This window comes from Oncorhynchus kisutch, linkage group LG10 (genome assembly GCF_002021735.2).
Source record: "Oncorhynchus kisutch isolate 150728-3 linkage group LG10, Okis_V2, whole genome shotgun sequence".
NCBI classification, from domain to species: domain Eukaryota; kingdom Metazoa; phylum Chordata; class Actinopteri; order Salmoniformes; family Salmonidae; genus Oncorhynchus; species Oncorhynchus kisutch.
The window spans coordinates 1,937,231-1,964,582 of NC_034183.2; the positions used below are offsets into that span (position 1 = coordinate 1,937,231).

General features: G+C 43.3%; 1 protein-coding gene across 2 annotated transcripts; it reads left to right on the forward strand.

Moving 5' to 3' along the window:
* Positions 1-1,418: 1,418 nt before the first annotated feature.
* On the forward strand, positions 1,419-25,740 carry LOC109881919 (E3 ubiquitin-protein ligase arih1). Of its 2 annotated transcripts, none has more exons than XM_031832878.1 (14): positions 1,419-1,976; positions 6,459-6,526; positions 8,700-8,844; positions 9,916-10,008; positions 10,103-10,158; positions 12,137-12,203; positions 14,137-14,243; positions 14,902-14,944; positions 17,613-17,684; positions 18,594-18,724; positions 20,103-20,160; positions 20,558-20,818; positions 21,419-21,531; positions 22,362-25,740. In XM_031832878.1, exons 1-14 carry the CDS (start codon positions 1,692-1,694, stop codon positions 22,444-22,446), a joined length of 1,584 nt encoding a protein of 527 aa, XP_031688738.1. In that variant the 5' UTR covers positions 1,419-1,691; the 3' UTR covers positions 22,447-25,740. The 2 variants fall into 2 exon arrangements, with proteins under 2 accessions (XP_031688738.1, XP_031688737.1); XM_031832877.1 differs by having other exon boundaries at positions 1,438-1,976; positions 20,543-20,818.
* Positions 25,741-27,352: the final 1,612 nt, after the last annotated feature.

Below are 27,352 nucleotides of genomic sequence, written 5' to 3' on the forward strand. Positions count from 1 at the left end.
CATGCAGAAAGTAAATAGTGCATAAGGGAAGTACCAAAACACCTTGATAGGGGAGGATAATGCAGAAAGTACATAGTGCATAAGGGAAGTACCAAAACACCTTGATAGGGGAGGAGCATGCAGAAAGTACATAGTGCATAAGGGAAGTACCAAAACACCTTGATAGGGGAGGAGCATGCAGAAAGTACATAGTGCATAAGGGAAGTACCAAAACACCTTGATAGGGGAGGAGCATGCAAGCAGATGAGGACATGTGACTATATGGAAGAAATTGTATAGTTAAAACCTGAAAAAGAGTGAATTTAAACCAGGAAACAAACACACTGCTCTCCCCAAACCACCCCCCAGAAAATTGCATCTGTCGCTAAATGTAACAACAACAAAAGAATATGTGTTAATCACTTCAAGCTATAACATGTTGAAATCAATAGCACAGGGGCCAAAAGTTTGGTGTGTATGCACTGTTTAAGCAAACACTATTTAACATCACTGGTTAGAAGACAATTTGTTGAAGACAGTTATCTAAATTCTAGAATGTCAGATGGAGATTCTGGGTGGCTGTATTTTTTTTTTTCACTTGAATGAATCATCACCTCACAGGTAGTTCTACAAAGTGACAAAGAGGTTGGCTTTCGTTTTAGTGATAGGATGACTGTCAAATCCGTGAATTTGTTTGCCATCGACTTTTAATGCAGAGACGTTTATGTCCTGAGACGGACAGGCGCCTGTAGTACCAAGCCAAATATATGAATCTGTTTAAAGCAATCAATTTACTGTATTCGTGATGACTGTAAACTTTTATATGAACGTCACCAATCTGAAGCAAAAAGGATGTGTAATTCTGCGGTGAAAATGCAGTACCACAAACTGTCCACATTGAGGAAATTGGCATAATATAAAATAAACGTGACAAAATAATTAAATATTTTAATTTAGGATGATAGTAAATGAAGTACACTCAGTTTATTTTTATTTTTACAACAATTACATCTATGTCTTACTACTTTAACCCATGGAGTTTTAAAATGCTTTTAAGCTAAATGTAACTGCGCTCTAGAACTTCCGTAGTGACTTACAAATAAATAAATAAACATTGCGCTGCACTCAATATACCCCAAAATATTATTTTAATTTACTTTATTTAAAACACGGATAATAAAATACAAAACATTGTAAGCATCTTTTTAGGTCATAGCTAGAAGGGATTCAGCTTTTGTCAAATTAACGTCAGATTTGTATTTATATTAATTAATGGATTTGTATTAATTATGGATCACCATTAGTATATTTTACGTTTCGTAGCAGGTTTGGAGAATTAAGTTAAGGTTAGGAAAAGAGTTAGGGTTAGCTAAAAAAAAAAAAAATGCAAAGAATTTGCACTTTTTTACGTTAATTTGACAAAAAGTTGGATCCCTTCTAGCCACGACCCTGTTTTTATTCGCCCCTAGTCATCCAACTGACGTGCGTCACGACGCCGCGTCTCTTTGTGCGCGGTTTCATCTAGCGGCGACATTTGTTGTTATTTTCACTACAACTGAAAAAAAATACAAGACCGACCCGACCGTGTGTGTGTGTTTTGTTGTTTTTTTGTTGCTGTTGTTGTTGTTTGGATCCATTCCATAACAAGCAAACTGCCCCATTCCAAGCATCTACATCGGTTTGTCACATTCTCGATTATTATTAACAGAGTAATGGACTCAGACGAAGGTTATAACTATGACTTCGACGAGGACGAATGTAGCGAAGACAGCGGCGCAGAGGAACCGGGGGAAGACACCCTGGAGTTAGGCGAGGACGAGGTGGAACTGGTCGATCCCGCCGAGGCCGGAGGGGAACGGGACGAAGGTTTGGAGACCGGGGGAAGTGGTCATGGGACCGGGCAAGAGGAAGAGGACTACCGCTTCGAAGTGCTGACTGCCGAGCAGATACTCCAGCATATGGTAGAGTGTATCAGGGAGGTCAACGAGGTCATCCAGGTGAGGTATTACGAGGCGTGTCGGTTCAGGAAAGACCGGGGACGGTGGAAAGTTGACAGGCCACCTACCCTGCTGTTAGCTAGAGTAACCGTACAAATTAAACGGGGCGTTTTAGATTAGCTGACTAGTTACCTGAAGACAAGATGTGTTTTGTTAGTATCTTGCATGTTATCGACTAAAGTTGTTTCGCCATCTGGCTTGTAGCTAAGGGCGGGTAGCTAAATCGGGTAGCTAAGGCCGGGTAGCTAACGGCTGGTAGCTAAGGTCGGGTAGCTAAGCTAACTCGCAACCGGAAGCTAATTAACGTCAACTAGGCAAGGTGATTAGCTAGATGTCTCTTTCAAATATCCTTACTAGTTAAAGTTAGCTAGTTTATCAATTAACCATGAAACGTTGCTGTATACGTCAGCTAGCTAGTTATGTGCCTCCCACAGCCCTTCTGTGATCAAAGTATCTGCCAGGTAGCCTATTCCCCCCCCCCCCCCCACCAGCATTACTATCATTTTGTAAAACTGCCCATTGGGATGTGCTCAGCTGACCGTGCCCCACGGCCCCTGTCAATGTCTTAATAACCTCAGCAATAACAACAACACATTTTAAACCATGGTCCAGTGCCTCTGGTCTAAAGAGACACCCTAACTAGTGCTTTATATGTATCGGCACAACCTGGTGTAACTAAGAATTTACCTCTTCAATTTTGACAATGTAATATTTTTAAATTTTCAACATTGGTGTTAAATTCTAAGCTAAGCCTGGGCATGAATCCTTTTGGCCAGGTCGCAGTTGTAAATGAGAACTCGTTCTCAACTTGCCTACCTGGTTAAATAAAGGTGTTCTCAACTTGCCTACCTGGTTAAATAAAGGTGTTCTCAACTTGCCTACCTGGTTAAATAAAGGTGTTCTCAACTAGCCTACCTGGTTAAATAAAGGTGTTCTCAACTTGCCTACCTGGTTAAATAAAGGTGAAATAAAATAAATAAATACAAATCCTAGAGAAGGGAACTCAACTGTACCGTATTGTAGGTCTAGTCTCAAATCAAATGTTATTTTGTCACATGCTTGGTGAACAATGGGTGTTGACTTAACAGTGAAATGCTTAGTGACGGGCCTTCCCAACAATGCAGAGAGAAAGGAAATAGACAAATAAAACACATAATAATAAACACGCAATGAGTAACGATAACTTGGCTTTATACACAGGGTACCAGTACTGAGTCCATGTGCAGGGGTACGAGATATATATACAGTACCAGTCAAACGTTTAGACACCTACTCATTCAAGGGTTTTTCTTTATTTTTACTATTTTCTACATTGTAGAATAATAGTGAGGACATTTTGGAGTAACCAAAGTGTTAAACAAATCAAAGTATATTTGAGATTCTTCAAAGTAGCCACCCTTTGCCTTGATGACAGCTTTGCACACTCTTAGCATTCTCTCAACCGGCAGTCACGAGGTAGTCACCTGGAATGCATTTCAATTAACAGGTGTGCCTTGTTAATTTGTGAAATGTTGAGTTTCAAAGCAAAGGGTCTGAATACTTATGTAAATAAGGTAATTCTGTTTTTATTTTCTAATACATTTGCAGAAAATTCTAAAAACCTGTTTTCGCTTAGTGGCGTATTGTGTTCATACAGTGCATTCAGGAAGTATTCAGACCCCTTCACCTTTCCCACATTTTGTTACGTTACAGACTTATTCTAAAAAAATTATAAAATTATTGGTGTGGAAAATACTTTTTTAGAACAAGGCTGTAATGTAGCAAAATGTGGAAAAGGGGTCTGAATACTTCCTGAATGCACTGTATGAATAGAATACCCCATAAAGATGAAGCGAAAACAGGTTGTTTTTTCAAAAAATTATCTATTTTTCTCTCTGTGTTGTTGGGAAGTAAGGTTTGTAAGTAAGCATTTCACTGTTATGCTTGGTAAACAGCAGATTGTAGGCTATGATAAATCAAATTTGATTTCACAAGCACAGGCGGAGTTGGTATTCCCCATGCTCCAACTGCTGCCTGCCTACATATCTTCCTGTACATGATCTCTTCCTATGAGGTGTTTCCATACACATAGCCTGTACAGCAAGCAATGATCCAGAGTTAGCCAACCAGTTGACCACCTGCCCCCATTGTTATTTTTTCAACACCATGACATGATAGAAGCTAACTTCCTTATCAGGGTAATACACTACAATCAAACCTCTTGTATTCTCTTGACTTCATCTGAAATGCAAAACCACCATATCAGTTGCTGGCTGCTGATTACATTCAAAAATCCGATTTGTATTTTTTTATGAATGTGGTTTTTGGTTGGCACGGTGTTGAGACACCAGCGTGACAGTGGTTGTGTCCCAAATGGGACTTAATTCCCTTTTATAGTGGCTCTGGTCAAAAGTAGTGCACTATATAGGGAATAGGGTGCCATTTTGGAAATTGGGACACAGACTCTCCCCTAAATATAGCAGGCAGTTCATCACCAGACCAGGTCAGGGCCTCGCAGGAGCCACCTCCCGTCGTGCCTCGTAGGAGCCGCCTCCCGTCTGGCTCCCGTAGCCGCCCCCACCCCGTTGGCTCCCGTAGCCGCCCCCCGTCGGGCTCCCGTAGCCGCCCCCCGTCGGGCTCCCGTAGCCGCCCCCCGTCGGGCTCCCGTAGCCGCCTCCCGTCGGGCTCCCGTAGCCGCCCCCCCGTCGGTTCCCGTAGCCGCCTCCCGTAGCCGCCTCCCGTCGGGTCCCGTAGCCGCCTCCCTTCGGGCTCCCGTAGCCGCCTCCCGTCGGGTCCCGTAGCCGCCCCCTGCCGGTAGCCCTATGGCTACATTATTGAAGCTGTGCTTTTGAACCAAACAGAGGATTGTAGTAATAAATTGGGGCCCTTGGTTTTGCACAATTGTCACATGACCTGAATTTGAACCTTTTTTTAAAATGTAAAGCTTTTTCATCAAACTTGACCTTTTTTGTGTCTTTTTACGCCCAATGGTCAACTGTATTACGGTACAGAGTCAATGTGGAGGCTATATACAGGGTGTTACGGTACAGAGTCAATGTGGAGGCTATATACAGGGTATTACGGTACAGAGTCAATGTGGAGGCTATATACAGGGTGTTACGGTACAGAGTCAATGTGGAGGCTATATACAGGGGGTACCGGTACAGAGTCAATGTGGAGGCTATATACAGGGTGTTACGGTACAGAGTCAATGTGGAGGCTATATACAGGGTGTTACGGTATAGAGTCAGTGTAGAGGCTATATACAGGGTGTTACGGTACAGAGTCAATGTGGAGGCTATATACAGGGTGTTACGGTACAGAGTCAATGTGGAGGCTATATACAGGGTGTTACGGTACAGAGTCAATGTGGAGACTATATACAGGGTGTTACGGTACAGAGTCAATGTGGAGGCTATATACAGGGGGTTAGGGTACAGAGTCAATGTGGAGGCTATATACAGGGGGTACCGGTACAGAGTCAATGTGGAGGCTATATACAGGGGGTTAGGGTACAGAGTCAATGTGGAGACTATATACAGGGGGTACCGGTACAGAGTCAATGCGGAGGCTATATACAGGGTGTTACGATACAGAGTCAATGTGGAGGCTATATACAGGGGGGTGCCGGTACAGAGTCAGTGTAGAGGCTATATACAGGGGGGTACCGGTACAGAGTCAATGTGCGAGGGTACCGGTTAGTCAAGGTAATTGAGGTAATATGTACATGTAGAGTTATAGAGTTAGTTATAGTTATATGTACATATAGAGTTAAAGTAACTATGCATAGATAATAAACAGAGAGTAGCAGCAGCGTAAAAGAGGGGTCTGGTAAGCCCTTTGATTAGCTTTTCAGGAGTCTAATGGACACGGCAAGCGGTACCGGTACCGGAATCTGTGTGGTAGCAGAGAGGACAGTCTATGACTAGGGTGGCTGGAGTCTTTGACAATTTTTTATGGCCTTCCTCTGATACCGCCTGGTATAGAGGTCCTGGAAGGCAGGAAGCTTGGCCCCAGTGATGTACTGAGCCGTTCGCACTACCCTATGTAGTGCCTTGTGGTCGAAGGCCGAGCAGTTGCCATACCAGGCAGTGACGCAACCAGTCAGGATACTCTCAATGGTGCAGCTGTAGAACCTTATGAGAATCTGAGGACCCCATACCAAATCTTTACAGTTTCCTGAGGGGGAATAGGTCCAGCGCCATCCCTTTAAGCTTTCTCGTTTCTGGATAACTCTTAAAATACAGGATAATCTCTTGCTATATCACATAACTGCGTAAAACACAATGCCGTAGTTATGATCAGTGATGAGGTTTGACTGGCACTCATACATATCGTCTATGTTATAATAATCACTAGTGTTTTTGTTACTGGTGACAACAACATTATAAACCTGTCCTGGGCTACAGCTTAGCGACCGTTTTCCATGTCTAATGTTGGACTGTATACGGTGCTAACTTGTTGCGTGTATAACACAGCCATTTCTCTTCTGTTTCCTGTTAGAATCCTGCAACAATCACCAGGATCCTTCTGAGTCACTTCAACTGGGACAGAGAGAAGCTCATGGAAAGGTATACTGACCCGGTTAGGGGGTTTTATTTTCTCCAGTTTTATGACCTCGTTTCATTCTGCTGGTTTCAAACGACGCCGATGATGTGTTTGTCAAAGCTTGTTTCTCTCTCTCCTTAATTTCAGTTATCTTCATTGGCAAGACGTGTTGATCCATATTGCCAAACACAACGTTACAATAGAAATGAAGTGTGTGTGTGTTCAGTTGAAAGGGCTTTATTGGCAAACAGGGCAACAGGGTAGTGGTTAGAGCGTTGGACTAGCAGCCGAAAGGTTGCAAGTTCAAACCCCCGAGCTGACAAGGTACAAATCTGTCGTTCTGCCCCTGAACAGGCAGTTAACCCACTGTTCCTAGGCCGTCATTGAAAATAAGAATTTGTTCTTAACTGACTTGCCTGGTAAATAAAGGTAAAAAAACATATGTTAACATTGCCAAAGCAAGTGAAGTAGATAATATACAAAAGTGAAATAAACTAAAATAAATGAACAGTAAACATTACTCACTAAGGTTCTAAAGTTAGCCATTATATATTGACAGTGTTGTAACAATGTACAGATAGTTAAAGGAAAATGAATGAACATAAAAATGGGTTGTATTTACAGTGCATTCGGAAAAGTATTCAGACCCCTTGACTTTTTCCACATTGTTACGTTACAGCCTTGTTCTAAAATGGATTACATTGTTTTTTTTCCACCTCATCAATCTACACACAATACCCCATAATGACATCACAATACCCCATAATGACATCACAATACCCCATAATGACATCACAATACCCCACAATGACAAAGCAAAAAAACAGTTTTTTTTTTAATGAATGTTTGCAAATGTATAAAACACTTTTCATCCATTTTAAGATGAAGCTGTAATGTAACAATGTGGGAAAGGTTACAATGGTGTTTGTTCTTCACTGGTTGCCCTTTTCTCGTGGCAACAGGTCATAAACCTTGCTGCTGTGATGGTACACTGTGGTATTTCACCCAGTAGATATGGGAGTTTATAAAAATTGGATTTGTTTTCAAATTCTTTTTGGATCTGTGTAATCTGAGGGAAATATGTGTCTCTGATATGGTCATACGTTGGACAGGAGGTTAGGAAGTGCAGATCAGTTTCTACCTCATTTTGTGGGCAGTGAGCACATAGCCTGTCTTCTCTTGAGAGCCATGTCTGCCTACGGCGGCCTTTCTCAATAGCAAGGCTATGCTCACTGAGTCTGTACATAGTCAAAGCTTTCCTTAATTTTGGGTCAGTCACAGTGGTCAGGTATTCTGCCGCTGTGTACTCTCTGTGTAGGGCCAAATAGCATTCTAGTTTGCTCAGTTTTTTTGTTAATTCTTTCCAATGTGTCAAGTAATATTCTTTTTGTTTTCTCATGATTTGGTTGGGTCTAATTGTGCTGCTGTCCTGGGGGTCTAGTGGGGTGTGTTTGTGTTTGTGAACAGAGCCCCAGGACCAGCTTGCTTAGGGGACTCTTCTCCAGGTTCATCTCTCTGTAGGTGATGGCTTTGTTATGGAAGGTTTGGGAATCGCTTCCTTTTAGGTGGTTATAGAATTGAATGGCTCTTTCCTAGATAAGTAGTGGGTATCGGCCTAGTTCTGCTCTGTATGCATTATTTTGTGTTTTACGTTTTACACAGAGGATATATTTGCAGAATTCTGCATGCAGAGTCTCAATTTGGTGTTTGTCCCATTTTGCGAATTCTTGGTTGGTGAGCGGACCCCAGACCTCACAACCATAAAGGGCAATGGGTTCTACAACGGATTGTTGTAGAACCCATTTTTAGGTCCTAATCGGTATGTGAAGTTTTATATTCCTTTTGATGGCATAGAATGCCCTTCTTGCCTTGTCTCTCAGATCGTTCACAGCTTTGTGCAACTTACCTGTGGTGCCGATGTTTAGGCCGAGGTATGTATAGTTTTTTTGTGTGCTCTAGGGCAATGGATTTTCCGTCTAAATGGATTTGTATTTGTGATTCTGGTTTTTGGAAAACCATTTGTTTTGTCTGACTGAGATTTACTCTCAGGGCCCAGCTCTGACAGAATCTGTGCAGAATATCTAGGTGCTGCTGTAGGCCCTCCTTGGCTGGGTAACAGAGGGTGAGGCCGAGTGCTGCAGACTGTTCTAGTGCCCTCTTCAATTCTCTCTCCCGCTCCTCCTCTTCTCTCTGCAGGTATTTTGACGGTAATGTGGATAAGCTGTTCTCAGAGTGCCACGTCATCAACCCCTGTAAGAAGTCGAGGACCAGACTGATGAGCACAAGATCCGCTGCCCAGGACCTGCCGTGTCAGATCTGCTATCTAAACTACCCAAACTCAGTCAGTCCCTTCATATATTATAATTATATTACCTGCCGTGTCATTATCTGTTATCTAAACTAAATGTCATAAGGTTATTACCTTCTCAATATTTGTTTTCATCTGCAACCCCCCCATTTCAAGCTCTGACTTTGCTGATAGATACTTTATTGAGGAAAAATGTACTGACTGTGATATGAGTTTGTCCCACCTAGCTATCTAAAGATGAATGTACTGACTATGACTGGTCCACCTAGCTATCTAAAGATGAATGTACTGACTATGACTGGTCCACCTAGCTATCTGAAGATGAATGTACTGACTATGACTGGTCCACCTAGCTATCTGAAGATGAATGTACTGACTATATAGTCTGGTAAAGGTAAACCTGTATTGGGCTCGCTGTGCAACGGTTCCATACCATTTTATCAAAAACATTATGCCTCCGTCTAACACAGTTAGGTTGTAGGTTCAGTTCCTTCAGGGTTCACTATCTGGGCTAATTTCACTATCTGGGCTAATTTCACTATCTGGGCTAGTGTTTAGAGCGTTGGACTGGTAACCGAAAGGTTGCAAGATCGGAACCCCGAGCTGACCAGGTAGAAATGTGTTGTTCTGCAACCCTGAACGGTTAACCAACTGTCCCCTGGTAGGCCGTCATTATAAATAAGAATTTGTTCTTAACTGACTTGCTGAGTTAAATAAAGATTTTAAAAAATTAATCAAGAGACTGGCTATTCAATGAAATTCCACTGTGTTTTGTTGCTAGGCAATGCAGATCTCACCCTGATAGGGTAAATGACAGCGGTCTATCCAGGAAACGGCTCTTTAGGCAGCCAGACGATACACATTGTGAAAACAACGTAACACTCTGTCACGTCTGTCCAGTGGTATCCATGGCTACGGTCCCGTAGGGAGTCACTGGAGCAGGGGCCCTTGTGGAACCCTATACTGCGTACTATGAACCCGAGCCCTATTGGATGCAGATGAAGCTGTGACAAACATTGTGCTCTGGAAGGAGCTACCCTCCGGCCGGAGACCTGAGACCCTGTGTCTGAAATCCTAAAATATTGTTTTCTTGTTTTCCCACAGTATTTCACTGGCTTGGAGTGTGGACACAAGTTCTGTCTGCAGTGCTGGGGAGATTACCTGACAACCAAAATCATTGAGGAGGGGGTGGGACAGGTAGTGCTGCGTCCTAAATTATCGTATGTAAAGGGGCTGGTTACACCGACTGTTCAGTCACCGTCTATTGAACTCATTGTCTTTTTGTTTTCAGACCATCTCCTGCCCTGCCCATAGTTGTGACATCTTAGTGGATGACAACACAGTCATGTGAGTATTGTTATGGTCTGAGTGCACCGAACACCTTTCTAATATTGAGTTGAACCATCTTTTGCCCCACCCCCCTTCTCAATTAATTAGGGCATGGACTCTACAAAGCGTCTCACAGGGATGCTGGGGACATGTTGACCCACAGTTGTCAAGTTGGCTGGATGTCCTTTGGGTGGCGGACCATTCTTGATACACAGGAGAAAATGTTGAGCGTGAAAAACCCAGCAGTTCTTGACACAAACCGGTGCGCCTCGCACCTACTACCCTGTTCAAAGGCACCTACTACCATACCCCGTTCAAAGGCACTTCAATATGTTGTCCTGCCCGTTCACTCTCTGAATAGCAGACATTCACAGTCCATGTCTCAATTGTCTCAAGGCTTAAAAATCCTTCTTTAACCTGTTTCCTCCCCTTCATCTACTCTGATTTGAAGTGGATTTAACAGGTGACATCAATAAGGGACCCTAATGCCTGTAGACTGTATTGAGGACATGATTGTTAATCTGTAGCTTCCTGTCTTGACCCAGTAGGCAGCTCTAAAGCTAATTTACAGCCCTAGTCTCACCCTGATCTCACTATGGCCTTAGTCTCACCCTGATCTCACTACGGCCGTATAGTCTCACCCTGATCTCACTACGGCCGTATAGTCTCACCCTGATCTCACTACGGCCGTATAGTCTCACCCTGATCTCACTACGGCCGTATAGTCTCACTGCAGTACGCTGTTGACTAAATGTTGACAGTCAGGTTACAGCAGGCCTCAACACCATACAACATTCATGTAGCCATTTACTTAACAACCTAGATGTGGTTTCTCCTCCGTTAGTGAGGCAGACTCAACCCATTTCTGCAGAATTATAGCAAACGCACCATATTGGTAGTAGCTACAGTGCCTTCTGAAAGTATTCAGACCCCTTGAATTTTTTCCACATTTTGTAACGTTACAGCCTTATTCTAAAATTGGTTAAATTGATGAGGGGGGGAACAATCTACGCACAATACCCCATAATGATGAAGCAAAAACAGTTTTTAGAAATCTTGGCTAATTTATAAATAAACCTATCACATTTACATAAGTAGAATGTTGTTTCTCATGGACAGAGTCCTTTTTAGGTTCCTTTTGGCAAACTCCAAGCGGGTTGTCGTGTCTTACTGAGGAGTGGCTTCCATCTGGCCACTCAACCATAAAGACCTGATTGGTGGAGTGCTGCAAATGTGGTTGTCCTTCTGGAAGGTTCTCCAATCACCACAGAGGAACTCTGGAGCTCTGTCAGAGTGACCATCGGGTTCTTGGTCACCTCCCTGACCAAGGCCCTTCTCCCCCAATTGCTCAGTTCGGCCAGCTCTAGGAAGAGTCTTAGTGGTTCCAAACTTCTTCCATTTAAGAATGATGGAGGCCAGTGTGTTCTTGAGGACCTTCAATGCTGCAGAAATGTTTTGGTACCCTTCCCCAGATCTGTGCCTCGACACAATCCTGTCTCGGAGCTCTACGGACAATTCCTTCAACCTCATTGCATGGTTTTTGCTCTGACATGCACTGTCAACTGTGGGACCTTATATAAACAGGTGTGCGCCTTTCCAAATCATGTCAAATCAATTGAATTTACCACAGGTGGACTCCAATCAAGTTGTGGAAACATCTCAAGGACGATCAATGGAAACAGGATGCACCTGAGCTCAATTTCGGGTCTCATAGCAAAGGGTCTGAATACTTATGGAAATAAGGATTTTTCAGTTAATTTTTTTATAAAATAGCAACAATTTCAAAAAACCTGTTCGCTTTGTCATTATGGGGTGTTGTGTGTAGATTTATTTAATTTTTTATTTAATCCATTATAGAATAAGGCTGTAACATAACAAAATGTGGGGAAAAGGTGAAGGGGTCTGAATACTTTCCGAACGCACTTGCCCAGGGAAAGCTAGCTTATTTTGTCAAGACATCATGGATCGTAATAACAGTTTGTTATTCCCCCTCCAGGCGACTCATAACAGACTCTAAAGTGAAGCTGAAGTACCAACATTTAATTACCAATAGTTTTGTAGAGGTAAGCTTGTTTTACCTTCTATGTTATTTATGAGTTCCTAGTGGAACAATAAGAAAATTCAATGTGCGTTAGACTAGACTACACCGCTGTTACATTCAATGTGCATTAGACTAGACTACACCACTGTTACATTCAATGTGCATTAGACTAGACTACACCACTGTTACATTCAATGTGCATTAGACTAGACCGCTGTTACATTCAATGTGCATTAGACTAGACCGCTGTTACATTCAATGTGCATTAGACTAGACCGCTGTTACATTCAATGTGCATTAGACTAGACCGCTGTTACATTCAATGTGCATTAGACTAGACTACACCGCTGTTACATTCAATGTGCATTAGACTAGACTACACCGCTGTTACATTCAATGTGCATTAGACTAGACCGCTGTTACATTCGATGTGCATTAGACTAGACTACACCACTGTTACATTCAATGTGCATTAGACTAGACTACACCACTGTTACATTCAATGTGCATTAGACTAGACTACACCACTGTTACATTCAATGTGCATTAGACTAGACTACACCACTGTTACATTCAATGTGCATTAGACTAGACCGCTGTTACATTCAATGTGCATTAGACTAGACCGCTGTTACATTCAATGTGCATTAGACTAGACCACTGTTACATTCAATGTGCATTAGACTAGACTACACCACTGTTACATTCAATGTGCATTAGACTAGACTACACCACTGTTACATTCAATGTGCATTAGACTAGACTACACCACTGTTACATTCAATGTGCATTAGACTAGACTACACCACTGTTACATTCAATGTGCATTAGACTAGACTACACCACTGTTACATTCAATGTGCATTAGACTAGACTAGACCGCTGTTACATTCAATGTGCATTAGACTACACCACTGTTACATTCAATGTGCATTAGACTAGACTACACCACTGTTACATTCAATGTGCATTAGACTAGACTACACCACTGTTACATTCAATGTGCATTAGACTAGACCGCTGTTACATTCAATGTGCATTAGACTAGACTACACCACTGTTACATTCAATGTGCATTAGACTAGACTACACCACTGTTACATTCAATGTGCATTAGACTAGACCGCTGTTACATTCAATGTGCATTAGACTAGACCACTGTTACATTCAATGTGCATTAGACTAGACCACTGTTACATTCAATGTGCATTAGACTAGACTACACCACTGTTACATTCAATGTGCATTAGACTAGACTACACCACTGTTACATTCAATGTGCATTAGACTAGACTACACCACTGTTACATTCAATGTGCATTAGACTAGACTACACCGCTGTTACATTCAATGTGCATTAGACTAGACTACACCACTGTTACATTCAATGTGCATTAGACTAGACTACACCACTGTTACATTCAATGTGCATTAGACTAGACTACACCACTGTTACATTCAATGTGCATTAGACTAGACTACACCACTGTTACATTCAATGTGCATTAGACTAGACTACACCACTGTTACATTCAATGTGCATTAGACTAGACTACACCGCTGTTACATTCAATGTGCATTAGACTAGACTACACCGCTGTTACATTCAATGTGCATTAGACTAGACTACACCACTGTTACATTCAATGTGCATTAGACTAGACTACACCACTGTTACATTCAATGTGCATTAGACTAGACTACACCACTGTTACATTCAATGTGCATTAGACTAGACTACACCGCTGTTACATTCAATGTGCATTAGACTAGACTACACCGCTGTTACATTCAATGTGCATTAGACTAGACTACACCGCTGTTACATTCAATGTGCATTAGACTAGACTACACCGCTGTTACATTCAATGTGCATTGAATTTATTGCGTTTATTTTTTTGAATGATTTAATAAGATTGGGTAACTGAATGGGTCTTACTGTCCCACTTCTCCAGTGTAATAGACTGTTGAAGTGGTGTCCCGCACCAGACTGCCATCACGTCGTTAAAGTCCAGTACCCCGACGCCAAGCCGGTCAGGTGCAAGTGTGGTCGACAGTTCTGGTAAGACAAGTCTCCAAAATGATCTGCCTTGTCCTCCCTTCACTATGAAATGACAGTACAGTCTACTCCGTAAGAAGTCTTTAGGCGCATCTTTAGAACAACAATGTCTCAAGACTCAGGATATGGCTGGGTTAGGCAAGACTCAGGATATGGCTGGGTTAGTCAAGACTCGGGAGATGGCTGGGTTAGTCAAGACTCGGGAGATGGCTGGGTTAGTCAAGACTCGGGAGATGGCTGGGTTAGTCAAGACTCGGGAGATGGCTGGGTTAGTCAAGACTCGGGAGATGGCTGGGTTAGTCAAGACTCGGGAGATGGCTGGGTTAGTCAAGACTCGGGAGATGGCTGGGTTAGTCAAGACTCGGGAGATGGCTGGGTTAATCAAGACTCGGGAGATGGCTGGGTTAGTCAAGACTCGGGAGATGGCTGGGTTAGTCAAGACTCGGGAGATGGCTGGGTTAGTCAAGACTCGGGCGGTGGCTGGGTATGAGATCCCGGCAGCCTTGAGTTTTCCTCCCCTCCCACGTAGCTGCCACCAGTCACAACAGGCTCCTCTGGGAGCATAGCTTCCTGTTGGCAACCCTTTACCTAATCCCTGCAACTACAACATGGGGGAGAATAGAAACAATTGATACTAATGGTATGTATTTTATCATTCTAGCTTCAACTGTGGGGAGAACTGGCACGATCCTGTCAAGTGTAAGGTATGTGCAGAAGACATGATATAGGGCTAGCTTCTACCCTCTGACATGATATAGGGCTAGCTTCTACCCTCTGACATGACATGATATAGGGCTAGGTTCTACCCTCTGACATGACATGATATAGGGCTAGGTTCTACACTCTGACATGACATGATATAGGGCTAGGTTCTACACTCTGACATGACATGATATAGGGCTAGGTTCTACCCTCTGACATGACATGATATAGGGCTAGGTTCTACCCTCTGACATGATATAGGGCTAGCTTCTACCCTCTGACATGATATAGGGCTAGCTTCTACCCTCTGACATGATATAGGGCTAGCTTCTACCCTCTGACATGATATAGGGCTAGCTTCTACCCTCTGACATGATATAGGGCTAGCTTCTACCCTCTGACACGACATGATATAGGGCTAGCTTCTACCCTATGACACGACATGATATAGGGCTAGCTTCTAGCCTATGACACGACATGATATAGGGCTAGCTTCTAGCCTATGACACGACATGATATAGGGCTAATTTCTACCCTCTGACATGATTTTAGGGCTAGCTTCTACCCTCTGACACGACATGCTATAGGGCTAGCTTCTACCGTCTGACATGATATAGGGCTAGCTTCCACCCTCTGACATGACATGATTTAGGGCTAGCTTCCACCCTCTGACATGACATGATTTAGGGCTAGCTTCTACCCTCTGACATGCTATAGGGCTAGCTTCTACCCTATGACATGACATGATATAGGGCTAGGTTCTACCCTCTGACATGCTATAGGGCTAGCTTCTACCCTATGACATGATATAGGGCTAGAGTCTACCCTCTGACATGACATGATATAGGGCTAGGTTCTACCCTCTGACATGACATGATATAGGGCTAGGTTCTACCCTATGACATGATATAGGGCTAGGTTCTACCCTCTGACATGATATAGGGCTAGGTTCTACCCTCTGACATGACATGATATAGGGCTAGGTTCTACCCTCTGACATGACATGATATAGGGCTAGGTTCTACCCTCTGACATGACATGATATAGGGCTAGGTTCTACCCTCTGACATGACATAGGGCTAGCTTCTACCCTCTGACATGATATAGGGCTAGCTTCTACCCTCTGACATGATATAGGGCTAGCTTCTACCCTATGACATGATATAGGGCTAGCTTCTACCCTCTGACATGATATAGGGCTAGCTTCTACCCTCTGACATGATATAGGGCTAGCTTCTACCCTCTGACATGATATAGGGCTAGCTTCTACCCCCTGACATGATATAGGGCTATCTTCTACCCTCTGACATGATATAGGGCTAGCTTCTACCCTCTGACATGATATAGGGCTAGCTTCTACCCTCTGACATGATATAGGGCTAGCTTCTACCCTCTGACATGATATAGGGCTAGCTTCTACCCTCTGACATGATATAGGGCTAGCTTCTACCCTCTGACATGATATAGGGCTAGCTTCTACCCTCTGACATGATATAGGGCTAGCTTCTACCCTCTGACACGACATGATATAGGGCTAGCTTCTACCCTCTGACACGACATGATATAGGGCTAGCTTCTACCCTCTGACACGACATGATATAGGGCTAGCTTCTACCCTCTGACACGACATGATATAGGGCTAGCTTCTACCCTCTGACACGACATGCTATAGGGCTAGCTTCTACCCTTTGACATGATATAGGGCTAGCTTCTACCCTCTGACACGACATGATATAGGGCTAGGTTCTACCCTCTGACATGATATAGGGCTAGCTTCTACTCTCTGACACGACATGATATAGGGCTAGCTTCTACCCTCTGACACGATATAGGGCTAGCTTCTACCCTCTGACATGATATAGGGCTAGGTTCTACCCTCTGACATGATATAGGGCTAGCTTCTACCCTCTGACATGATATAGGGCTAGGTTCTACCCTCTGACATGATATAGGGCTGGGTTCTATCCTCTGACACGACATGGGGCTAGATTCTACCCTTGGACACGACATAGGGCTAGGTTCTACCCTCGGACACGACATAGGGCTAGGTTCTACCTCGGACACGACATATCGTGTAATAATATCATGTACACTGAGTGTACATATCAGTAGGAACAGCTTCCTAATATGGAGGTGCACCACTCCCCTTTTGCCCTTAGAACATCCTCAATTCGTCGTGGCATGGACTCAAATCAAATCAAATTTATTTATATAGCCCTTCGTACATCAGCTGATATCTCAAAGTGCTGTACAGAAACCCAGCCTAAAACCCCAAACCGCAAGCAATGCAGGTGTAGAAGCACTCCACGGTGTCAAAAGCATTTCGCATGGATGCTGTTGTCAAGTTGGCTGGATGTCCGTTGGGTGATGGACCGGTGCGCCTGGCACCTACTACCATACTCTGTTCAAAGGCACTTTGAGTGGCACACATACAAAATTAATGTCTTAATTTTCTCATAGCTTTTAAAAACATGTTTCCTCCCCTTCATCTACACGGATTGAAGTGGGTTTAACAGGTGACATCCCAATAAGGGATCATAGCTTTCACCTGGTCAGGTTATGTCATGGGAAGTACAGGTGTTCCTAATGTTTTGTACACTCAGTGTTTGTCTGTGTTGCTGGATGAATATGCAACAATTAGCTGACCTCTGTTGCTCTGCTGTCCTACAGTGGCTGAGAAAGTGGATTAAAAAGTGTGACGATGACAGTGAAACATCCAACTGGATTGCAGCTAATACCAAGGTATGGTTATAATGCTACATAGCAGAATACCAAGGTATGGTTATAACGCTACGTAACATAATACCAAGTTATGGTTATAACGCTACGTAACATAATACCAAGGTATGGTTATAACGCTACGTAACATAATACCAAGTTATGGTTATAACGCTACGTAACATAATACCAAGGTATGGTTATAATGCTACATAACATAATACCTAATACTAAGGTATAGTTATAATGCTACCTAACACCTAATACTAAGGTATAGTTATAATGCTACCTAACACCTAATACTAAGGTATAGTTATAATGCTACATAATACCTAATACTAAGGTATAGTTATAATGCTACATAACACCAAATACTAAGGTATAGTTATAATGCTACATAACACCAAATACTAAGGTATAGTTATAATGCTACATAACACCTAATACTAAGGCATGGTCATAATGCTACATAATATAACAATACATAATACCTAGGTATAGTTATAATGCTACATAATACCTAATACTAAGGTATAGTTATAATGCTACCTAACACCTAATGCTAAGGTATAGTTATAATGCTACATAACACCTAATACTAAGGCATGGTCATAATGCTACATAATATAACAATACATAATACCAAGGTATAGTTATAATGCTACGTAACATAATACCAAGATATGATTATAACACTACATAACACCAAGATGTGTTACCAGTCCAGATCTACAGAACTGTACAGAGAGAACATCGTGGTCTGTATTTTATAAAGCGTTTCAGACTAGGAATACTGATGTAAGAGAGGCCTACTCTGAGACGCTGTGTGAATATGGGCCCAGGTTAATGTGATCTCGATAGACGTTTTTCATACCTTGGTATTGGCTGCGCTCCACTAGGGGGTTTCACTGTCCTCGGCACACTTTTTCACAGGAGTGTCCAAAGTGTCACGTGACCATTGAGAAGGACGGCGGCTGCAATCACATGGTGTGTCGGAACCAGAGCTGTAAAGCTGAGTTCTGTTGGGTCTGTCTGGGGCCCTGGGAACCACACGGCTCAGCATGGTGAGTAGTAAGAATCACACACGTTTGGTGAGTCTGGAGAAGCCGAACAGGTGACCGTGTACTCACTTCACGGCCCTCTGTAGCTCAGTTGGTAGAGCATGGCTCTTGTAACTGCCAGGATAGTGGGATCGATTCCCGAGGCCACCCACGCATAAAAGGAAGAAAAAAAAGGCACGCATGACTGGAAGTTTGGATTCAAGTGTCTGCTAAATGGTATACTGTGTATATATAGTCACCAAACAGTTTATAAGGTACACCCATCTAGTCCCGGGGTCATTCCTCCTTTTGCCTCCAGAACAGCCTGAATTCTCCGGGGGCATTCTACAAAGTGTCGGACACGTTCCACAGGGATGTTGGTCCACTGTGACGCGATGGCATCGCGCAGCTGCTGCAGATTGGATGGCGATACATTCATGCTGCCGACAGCCCGTTCCATCTCATCCCATTATGCTCTATTGGGTTGAGGTCTGGGGGGGGTGTGACTGACCAGGCCTCTCAAGTAAACCCGAACGCGCTGTCATGTTCCAGGCTCCTCAATGGTGTTGGTGATGGCCACTGGAGTCTCTTCTTGGTTGTTTTTTTAGCAGATAAGAGTGGGACCTGGTGTGGTCGTCTGCAGGTAATAGCCCATCCGTGACGAGGGTCAACGAGTTGTGCGTTTCCGAGATGCCGTTCTGCGCACCACTGTTGTACTGCGTATTTATGGACCTGTTTGTGGCCCGCCCGTTAGCTTGCATGACTCCCCCCCCCCCCCCCCCCCCCCCCCCCCTTCTCCTTGGAACTCTCGTCGACGAGCTGTGTTCACCCCAAAAGGGAACTGCCACTGACTGGATGTTTTGTGTTTGTCGCACCATTCTTGATAATCCCTAGACAATGTCGTGGGTGAAAAGCCCAGGAGGGCGGATGTTTCTGAGATACTGGATCCGGCGCGTCTTGGCACCGACGATCACACCACGAACAAAGTCGCTTAGGTCGTTGTTTTTTTTGCCCATTCTAACGTGAAGTCGAACAGTAACTGAATGCCTTGATGCCTGTCTGCCTGCTTTATATATAGCGAGACATGGGACTCACTGTCTGTAGGAGCTAATGTGTTGGTGTACCTAATAATAAACTCTCCTGTAAGTGTATATATATTATACGCGTTCACATTTAACACCTCACAATGTACCTACCTCGTATCTAAAGTAGCCTGTTGGTGTACCTACCTCATATCTAAAGTAGCCTGTTGGTGTACCTAATAATAAACTCTCCTGTAAGTGTATATATATTATACGCGTTCACATTTAACACCTCGCAGTGTACCTACCTCATATCTAAAGTAGCCTGTTGGTGTACCTACCTCATATCTAAAGTAGCCGTAATGATGATGATCCTGCAGGTACAACTGCAACCGCTACAATGAAGACGATGCCAAGGCAGCCAGAGATGCACAGGAGGTAAGTCTACACGGTTAACCTTTTACAAAACACTTTCACCTATTATATCTTCCATTCGATTACCGTTGTAAAAAAGGGCAGGTTATATAGTCACTGTTGTAGTGGGCGGTAGGTAGGTTATATAGTCACTGTTGTAGTGGGCGGTAGGTAGGTTATATAGTCACTGTTGTAGTGGGCGGTAGGTAGGTTATATAGTCACTGTTGTAGTGGGCGGTAGGTAGGTTATATAGTCACTGTTGTAGTGGGCGGTAGGTAGGTTATATAGTCACTGTTGTAGTGGGCGGTAGGTAGGTTATATAGTCACTGTTGTAGTGGGCGGTAGGTAGGTTATATAGTCACTGTTGCGTTACAGCACTTCCTGTTCTACTGTAATTAAGTTAAGGCGTGTGCGTTACAGCGCTCCAGAGCAATGTTACAGCGGTACCTGTTCTACTGCAACCGTTACATGAACCACATGCAGTCGCTGCGCTTCGAGCACAAGCTGTACGCCGGGGTCAAGGCCAAGATGGAGGAGATGCAGCAGCACAACATGTCCTGGATCGAGGTGCAGTTCCTGAAGAAGGCCGTGGACGTGCTGTGTCAGTGTCGCTCCACACTCATGTTCACCTACGTCTTCGCCTTCTACCTGAAGAAGAACAACCAGTCCATCATCTTTGAGGTACGGTGTGACCTTAACCCAGGGTTTCCCAAACTTTTTTTTTTTTTTGTCCTAGCAATACACAGCTGATTTAAAATAACTAATCATCAAGCTTTGATCATTTGTATCAGCTGTGTAGTGTATGGGATAAAAACAAAATGGTCACCTCTTGGGGCCCAGAGGACTGAGTTTAAGAAACCCTGCCCAAACCCTTCTACCTCAAGAACAGCCAGTCCATCTTTGATGTAAGGGGAGGGGGAGAAACCAACCCTGGTAGCTAGCCGGCCCCAGCTCCAACCCTGGTAGCTAGCCGGCCCCAGCTCCAACCCTGGTAGCTAGCCGGCCCCAGCTCCAACCCTGGTAGCTAGCCGGCCCCAGCTCCAACCCTGGTAGCTAGCCGGCCCCAGCTCCAACCCTGGTAGCTAGCCGGCCCCAGCTCCAACCCTAAACTCTTCTGTATAGACAGCTAACTCAAACCCTTCAAGAACAGCCTGTCGTCATACTTGAGGTATGGTGAAAGTGGCTAGGTAGTGTGACCATTTCCTATTGGAAATGTGGTGGTATATGGGTGACTAGGCTGAACGCTCACTGACTGAGACGGACTTGTTGTTATGTCATCAGAACAACCAGGCGGACCTGGAGAACTGCACAGAGACGTTGTCAGGATATCTGGAGAGGGACATCTCCCAGGATTCCTTGCAGGATATCAAGCAAAAAGTACAAGATAAATACAGGTGTGTTGGAAGCTTTTACGTCACTACATGAACCAATTTACAACCTGAAAATGGCATAGTGTGACACATTTGACCCTCTATGGTAAGGCCTTGAAACATTTGGGGCAGCAGGGTAGCCTAGTGGTTAGAGCGTTGGACAAGTAACCGGAAGGTTGCAAGTTCAAACCCCCGAGCTGACGAGGTACAAATCTGTCGTTCTGCCCCTGAACAGGCAGTTAACCCACTGTTCCTAGGCCGTCATTGAAAATAATAATTTGTTCTTAACTGACTTGCCTAGTCAAATAAAGGTACAAATAAATAAATCTGTGTCTGGAGATAATGTCCAATATACACATGAGTTGTCAAAAGATTAGGAACACCTTCCTGATACTGAGATGCCCCCCCCCCCTTCAGAACAGCCTCAATTCATTGGGGTCATGGACTCTACGAGGTGTTGAACATGTTGACTCCAATGTTTCCCACAGTTGTCCAGTTGTCTGGATGTCCTTTGGGTGGTGGACCATTCTTTATACACACAGGAAACTGTTGACCCGCTACCCTGTTCAAAGGCACTTCAATATTTTGTCTTGCCCGTTCACTCTCTGAATAGCAGACATTCACAGTCCATGTGTCAATTGTCTCAAGGCTTAAAAATCCTTCTTTAACCTGTTTCCTCCCCTTCATCTACTCTGATTTGAAGTGGATTTAACAGGTGACGTCCAATAAGGGACCCCTGGTTTCACCTAGTCTTGTCATGGAAAGAGGTGTTCTTGATGTTTGATGTACTCCTGTGTATATTCTCTCCCATGTGTGTAGATGCTGTACATCATCTCTCTCCTGTGTCTGTGTAGATATTGTGAGAGCCGGCGGAGGGTGCTGCTACAACACGTTCATGAAGGCTATGAAAAGGACCAATGGGAGTACATAGAGGATTAAGAAGGACCAATGGGAGTACATTGGCCTCTCCTCATGGACCATCTCTAGAGAGAATATATTTTCTTTGCCCCTCTCTCTCCTCATGGACCATCTCTAGAGAATATTTGTTCTTAGTCCTTGAGGAGAGGATATCTGTGTTCTGTAAGTGTTTCTCTCTACTGTCTCTACCCTCTCCACACCATCTCTGAGTATCTCTTCTCTAGAGAATAGAATATCTCTTTCTTCTACCTTCTGCACCATCACCATGGACTATCTCCTAGTTTAGAGGATATCTCCTGGGACACCACCCACCATTACATCCTACTCACCTCCCTGGTTGAATGGAAACTTTCAAAGGAAATCATCAATAAGAGGGTAGAATATTAAAACAGTGTTGTTAACAACAGTGTGAGAAGACTGACCATTCAAGAGTGGATCGATTTCTGGTCCCAGTCCATCCCTCCTGGCCGGTGTTACTGAACTGCATCAGATTTCATATGACTGCCAAAAAAGGGGCATAGATCACATCGAAAATCAGCTAGAACAGCTGCTTCACATAGAGCTGTGACATCTAGAACAGCTGCTTCACATAGAGCTGTGACATCTAGAACAGCTGCTTCACATAGAGCTGTGACATCTAGAACAGCTGCTGCAGTTAAGTCTGAAGGTGACACCAAAGTGGCCATCGGTCAAAACCAATCCTTTTTTTTGCCCCAGTCGTTTTGGCAAATTTAGGACTCGTTCTCGCCCCCAAAATGCTTATGTGTTGACACCATTATTAAGAAAGTATAATTAAAATGATATGTTTAATTTTAATAAATGTCATTACTGGGAGTATTGTGTGAGTCAGTAGAATAGAACTCTCAACTGAAATTGGGTGATATGAATTACTTGAATATACAACAGGAGTGTCTCGGTGTGTATTTGCACTGTAGTATTCAAAATTCTGTTCACAGTTTCTTCAGAAATCCTTGTTGGAAGATTCCCACTATCAGGAGCGAATAAGCAGAAATTTGGGATCCCTCCAACCAGGATTTCGCCACCTTAATTTGCAGTGTGTTCAATCAGTCTAGAATGAGATCTCTAAAGCCTCGTTCACACTGCAGGCCTTAATGCTCAAATTAGCTGGGGGTTTTTTTCAAGTCCGTTTTCGAAGACCTTTTTGTCCAAACAGCAAGTTGCAACTGACCAAATCAGGTGTGTGTGTTCAGACGGAAGTCGTTTGCTCGTATGGCTATGCTAGTTGTCATAGTAACGACGGGTGTGTGTGTTCAGACGGAAATCGTTCGCTCGTATGGCTATGCTAGTTGTCATAGTAACGACGGGTGTGTGTGTTCAGACGGAAATCGTTCGCTCGTATGGCTATGCTAGTTGTCATAGTAACGACGTGTGTGTGTGTGTGTGTGCACAGGTGTTTAGGCTGATTAGTGGTGGTGCTTGTGCTTCCTATCACACAGAAGTTATGACAACAATGGATATTTCCCCGTTGCTCTGAATGTCCAAAATCAAAATGTAAGTCCACTTTTCGATGAACCAACTTGAAAAAACGAGTCCTTTTTTGTTGTCTAGCCACAGCAGTCAACTAGCTAGCTAGCTAGTTAGCTAGTTAACTATTTTGTTTGTGAACAATTAACACGCTAGTTAGCTTGAACATGTTCTTGTCGAACTGTCAACAGAGCAGCTGGCAAACACACGCAGTACCAGTCAAAGGTTTGGACACCAACTCATTCCAGGGTTTTTCTTCATTTATTTTTGTAGAATAATATTGAAGACATCAAAACTAATTAAATAACACATATGGAATCATGTAGTAACCAAAAAAGTGTAAAACAAATCTAAATAATGACTCGTAAAAACCACTTGACGCCAAATAAAGTCACATGGCCAAGTTTGTTTGAAATGTGGCTGCAAGGAAAAAGAACATTTGAATCAGATATGCACATTTTGTTTTTGAGTAACTAAAAACTGGCAATGTAAACAAGGCTTTCCAATCTTCCAGAATGGGTGAATCTGAACATAATTTCATTCAGACAAGATGAATACTAGTGGTCTTTTGGGCAGAAAAAAAAGTTGCATCAAATGTATTTACATATTTGAGGAAGTATTCATACCCCTTGACTTATTCTACAATTTGTTACAGCCTGAATTTAAAATTGATTAAATATCTATACACAATATCCCATAATGACAAGGTGAAAACATGTTTGTACAATTCTTTCAAATATATATTGAACATTTTAAATATGGAAATCTCATTTAAGTATTCACAATCCTGGGTGAATACATGTTAGAATCACCTTTAGTAGTGATTACAGCTGTGAGTCTTTCTGGGTACGTCTCTAATAGCTTTACACACCTGGATTGTACAATATTTTCCCCCTTTTTTTTTTCTTAAAATTCTTAAATTGGTTGTTGATCATTGCGAGATGACCATTTTCAAGCAGATTTAAGACACACTAACTAGACCACTCAGGAACATTCACTGTCTAATTGGTAAGCAGCTCCGCTCTATATTTGGCCTTGTGTTTCAGGTTATTTAGGACCTGCTGAAAGGTGAATTCCTCTCCAAGTGTCTGGTGGAAAGCTAACTGAACCAGGTTTTCGTCTAGGATTTTTACCTGTGCTTAGCTCCGTTTCTTTATTTTTATCCTGGATCTCGCCAGTCCTTAACGATTACAATCATACCCATAACATGATGCAGCCACCACTATGTTTTTTGAAAATATGAAGAGTGGTACTCCAGTTGTATGGATTTGCCCCAAACATAACACTGTGTTTGGGACAAAAGTTGTAGTTGTGACTTGTAAGATGTGTCAGGCTTTCAGATGCTTTTGTTTTGTTCCTCTGCCCAGGTGATGAATCAATGATTTGAATTTGAATGGATTTTTCTTTACGAAGGAAAATCCATGTTTCGTTTAGGCTGTCCTTCTGTCTTGCAGGTGCAGCTACAGCCGTCTGTGAGACCCACAGGCTCTACGTCCCAAATGACATTTCCCTATATAGTGCACTTCTTTTGACCAGAGCTAATGCACTATGTAGGGAATAGGGATTCATTTGGGACATATTCTTCTGTTATCACCATGTCTGTATGCTTGCTTGTTCGCTACCAACATTTCAATTTAACATTCAAAGTAACATGAAAGTAGCTACTTTCATTTGATAGAAGCATTCCCCCCCCAAAAAAACTTTTCTACATTTTCTTTCTTAATGCTATTAAAATTGTATTTCTTATTTACAAAGTTAGTGTATAAAATGTTGGAAGAGATTAGTTGTTCATTTCGAAGACAAACAAATATTAAAGTGCAAAATTAGTTTTTTTTTGTCTTTGACACTCAGCACTTTAAAGATGAACCCTAGAAATGCTATAGTTTCTACAACGCTAATGTTACCTTTACTAGGGGGAGGAGCATTACAATAACACACCTTTACTAGGGGGAGGAGGAGCATTATAATAACACACCTTTACTAGGAGGGGAGGGGGAGCATTATAATAACACACCTTTACTAGGGGGAGGAGGAGCATTATAATAACACACCTTTACTAGGGGGGAGGGGGAGCATTATAACACACCTTTACTAGGGGGGAGGGGGAGCATTATAACACACCTTTACTAGGGGGGGAGGGGGAGCATTATAACACACCTTTACTAGGAGGGGAGGGGGAGCATTATAATAACACACCTTTACTAGGGGGAGGAGGAGCATTATAATAACACACCTTTACTAGGGGGGAGGGGGAGCATTATAACACACCTTTACTAGGGGGGAGGGGGAGCATTATAACACACCTTTACTAGGGGGGGAGGGGGAGCATTATAACACCTTTACTAGGGGGGGAGGGGGAGCATTATAACACACCTTTACTAGGGGGAGGTGCATTATAATAACACACCTTTACTAGGGGGAGGAGGAGCATTATAATAACACACCTTTACTAGGGGGGGAGGGGGAGCATTATAACACACCTTTACTAGGGGGGAGGGGGAGCATTATAACACACCTTTACTAGGGGGGGAGGGGGAGCATTATAACACACCTTTACTAGGGGGGGAGGGGGAGCATTATAATAACACACCTTTACTAGGGGGAGGAGGAGCATTATAATAACGCACCTTTACTAGGGGGGGAGGGGGAGCATTATAACACACCTTTACTAGGGGGGAGGGGGAGCATTATAACACACCTTTACTAGGGGGGGAGGGGGAGCATTATAACACACCTTTACTAGGGGGGGAGGGGGAGCATTATAATAACACACCTTTACTAGGGGGAGGAGCATTATAATAACACACCTTTACTAGGGGGAGGAGGAGCATTATAATAACACACCTTTACTAGGGGGGGAGGGGGAGCATTATAACACCTTTACTAGGGAGGAGGAGCATTATAATAACACACCTTTACTAGGGGGAGGCGGAGCATTATAATAACACACCTTTACTAGGGGGGGAGGGGGAGCATTATAACACACCTTTACTAGGGAGGAGGAGCATTATAACACACCTTTACTAGGGGGAGGAGGCGCATTATAATAACACACCTTTACTAGGGGGAGGAGGCGCATTATAATAACACACCTTTACTAGGGGGGAAGAGGAGCATTATAATAACACACCTTTACTAGGGGGAGGAGGAGCATTATAATAACACACCTTTACTAGGGGGAGGAGGAGCATTATAATAACACACATTTACTAGGGGGGAAGAGGAGCATTATAATAACACACCTTTACTAGGGGGGAAGAGGAGCATTATAATAACACACCTTTACTAGGGGGAGGAGGCGCATTATAATAACACACCTTCACTAGGGGGAGGAGCATTATAACAAAACACCTTTACTAGGGGGAGGGGGAGCATTATAATACACCTTTACTAGGGGGAGGAGGAGCATTATAACGCACCTTTACTAAGGGGAGGCGGAGCA